General features: G+C 36.7%; 1 protein-coding gene across 1 annotated transcript; it reads right to left on the bottom strand.

The window, feature by feature from the left end:
- Window positions 1-11: 11 nt before the first annotated feature.
- Window positions 12-1,903, bottom strand: LOC110444123 (the record flags this gene model as incomplete). Its single annotated transcript, XM_021488535.1, has 3 exons — window positions 12-300; window positions 888-1,000; window positions 1,723-1,903. Coding segments are annotated over 3 exons (456 nt in total), but the record flags the coding sequence as incomplete, so codon positions are not given.
- Between the last annotated feature and the right edge of the window lie 3 nt (window positions 1,904-1,906).

Below are 1,906 nucleotides of genomic sequence, written 5' to 3'. Positions count from 1 at the left end.
AAGAAAAACAACAATGAAACATAATGACTACAATATATAATCCAACTATACATAATCCAACTAGACCAACTTTTTAAATGCTATCACATGAAGGATCTGTTTCACATCATTTGACTGTTCAGAGGCAGGTTGCTAATGTTATTGTATGTTCTCAGTCATGATTCTTGTGGTGTATTCTTCCAAGAGTTGTACTGCCCGACACTCTATCTGTACATTGGCCCCATTCTCTTGCATCAAAGGGAGTGCGAAAGACAACTTGTCAACCTCGTCTGGCACATCCGTACCAATGAAGCAATGCACCTGTAGGAGTAAGCACAGAGAATAGATGTGTGAATACCGGTAACAGGATTATAGGTATGCCTGGATATATAGTATAAGTTAGCTACAATCAATGTTAAAAATGTCAACCGTGGGTTGTCAATGTCCCTGTTGAAAAAGACACTAGCCGTGGATTTTCCCATGACACTGTGATTATTGGCAGAATAATACAAAAAGAGGACCATTGAACACAATCAAATTACACAACAGTAAAATAGACTATACATTTGAACCCACACGATCTGATATTAACACACAACCAAAAAGGCAACCAAATGGCTCTCACGATGACACAGCAGAGGACTGATTAACCTGGGATGCGAGATCTACCAAGACATTGCAAAAGTATTGCAAGCTGCTCATTGAAATAATCAGGTGGCAATAGGATTCAAGCAAGCATATCTGAGGTCAGAGTTAACGTCACAGTACAGTTCACACAGGTACATTTGGACAAACATATTGCATCAAATAGCCCTACATATAATATTACTTATCAATCCTTACATAAATAGATATACTTATTGTGAGTTAAGGTCCTACTGTAACTATAGAGGCATCAAAAGAGTTACCTTCCTTTCAGCTATGACTTTGTAGAGGTCAAGTTGAGTCCCTGCCGCCCGGGCAGATAAGACTGTTGTGGCATCTTTGACCCATAGCTCCAGCAGCTCAGCTGTTGTTTTTCCTATGACCAGAGAAACAAGTTAATTTTAGTTTATGTATGTGCTTATCTGGGAAGAATTTCCCAGAGGCTAGGATTCTGAAGAGTATCAAATCTTAATAGAAGTTAACAGTCCAAATTAATCTGAACAGAAAACACAACAAAAATTGTATTGAATTTAAGAGATAATAACAGTCATATTGCTTAGTTCCAAAATAGCAACAATTTCAAATCTTAAAACATCATGGATGGATGCGATGTATATCACGATTACCATACAGCACCTGCATCTCTGATGTTGGGTGCAAATAACATAAATAGTGTGTTATGCTTGCTGTCTAGCATGTGTTTATGTGTCTTAGTGTTGAATAATTGGACATGTGTACTCTTCAGGCTACAATGCTAATTACATTATAACAATCATGGTGACACTTCATATTGTAAAAATGTAATCACAAACAATGGTTCTGGTGATTTACTGAACAACGACTATAGGTATTAGTAATTACAGTAATAGTAAAACATATCAAATAAAGGTCATACAGTCAATTACTTGACACACGTGGTAGTTAAATTTGTAATGTAAACAATACTACATGTTGTATTACAATAGAGACCACTTAGCGCTAGCAAACACAGACAATTTGAAATATTTCATAAATGTCTTGCAGCATCATTTAAACAAATTTTAGTTTATTAATAATAGGTACCACAGAACCACAGAAGATTGAATTATGATTTAATACCTTGGTATTCAACATTAAAGCTGAGCCAATAGATGAATTTCTTTGTGAGGGGTTGTGGCGAGATTTTCGTGAGACCTTGATCTACGCCAAGTGCTGCGGCAAATGTCTCGTAGTGTGACAAAGGAATGCAGGTCACATCAAAGATACCGATTCTTGATAAACCACCCATGTTTCTCTCAAGTCC

This window comes from Mizuhopecten yessoensis, unplaced genomic scaffold, assembly GCF_002113885.1.
Source record: "Mizuhopecten yessoensis strain PY_sf001 unplaced genomic scaffold, ASM211388v2 hete_36027922, whole genome shotgun sequence".
NCBI classification, from domain to species: domain Eukaryota; kingdom Metazoa; phylum Mollusca; class Bivalvia; order Pectinida; family Pectinidae; genus Mizuhopecten; species Mizuhopecten yessoensis.
Note: the sequence above shows the minus strand (reverse complement) of the source record. Positions and strands in the feature narration are given on the sequence as shown.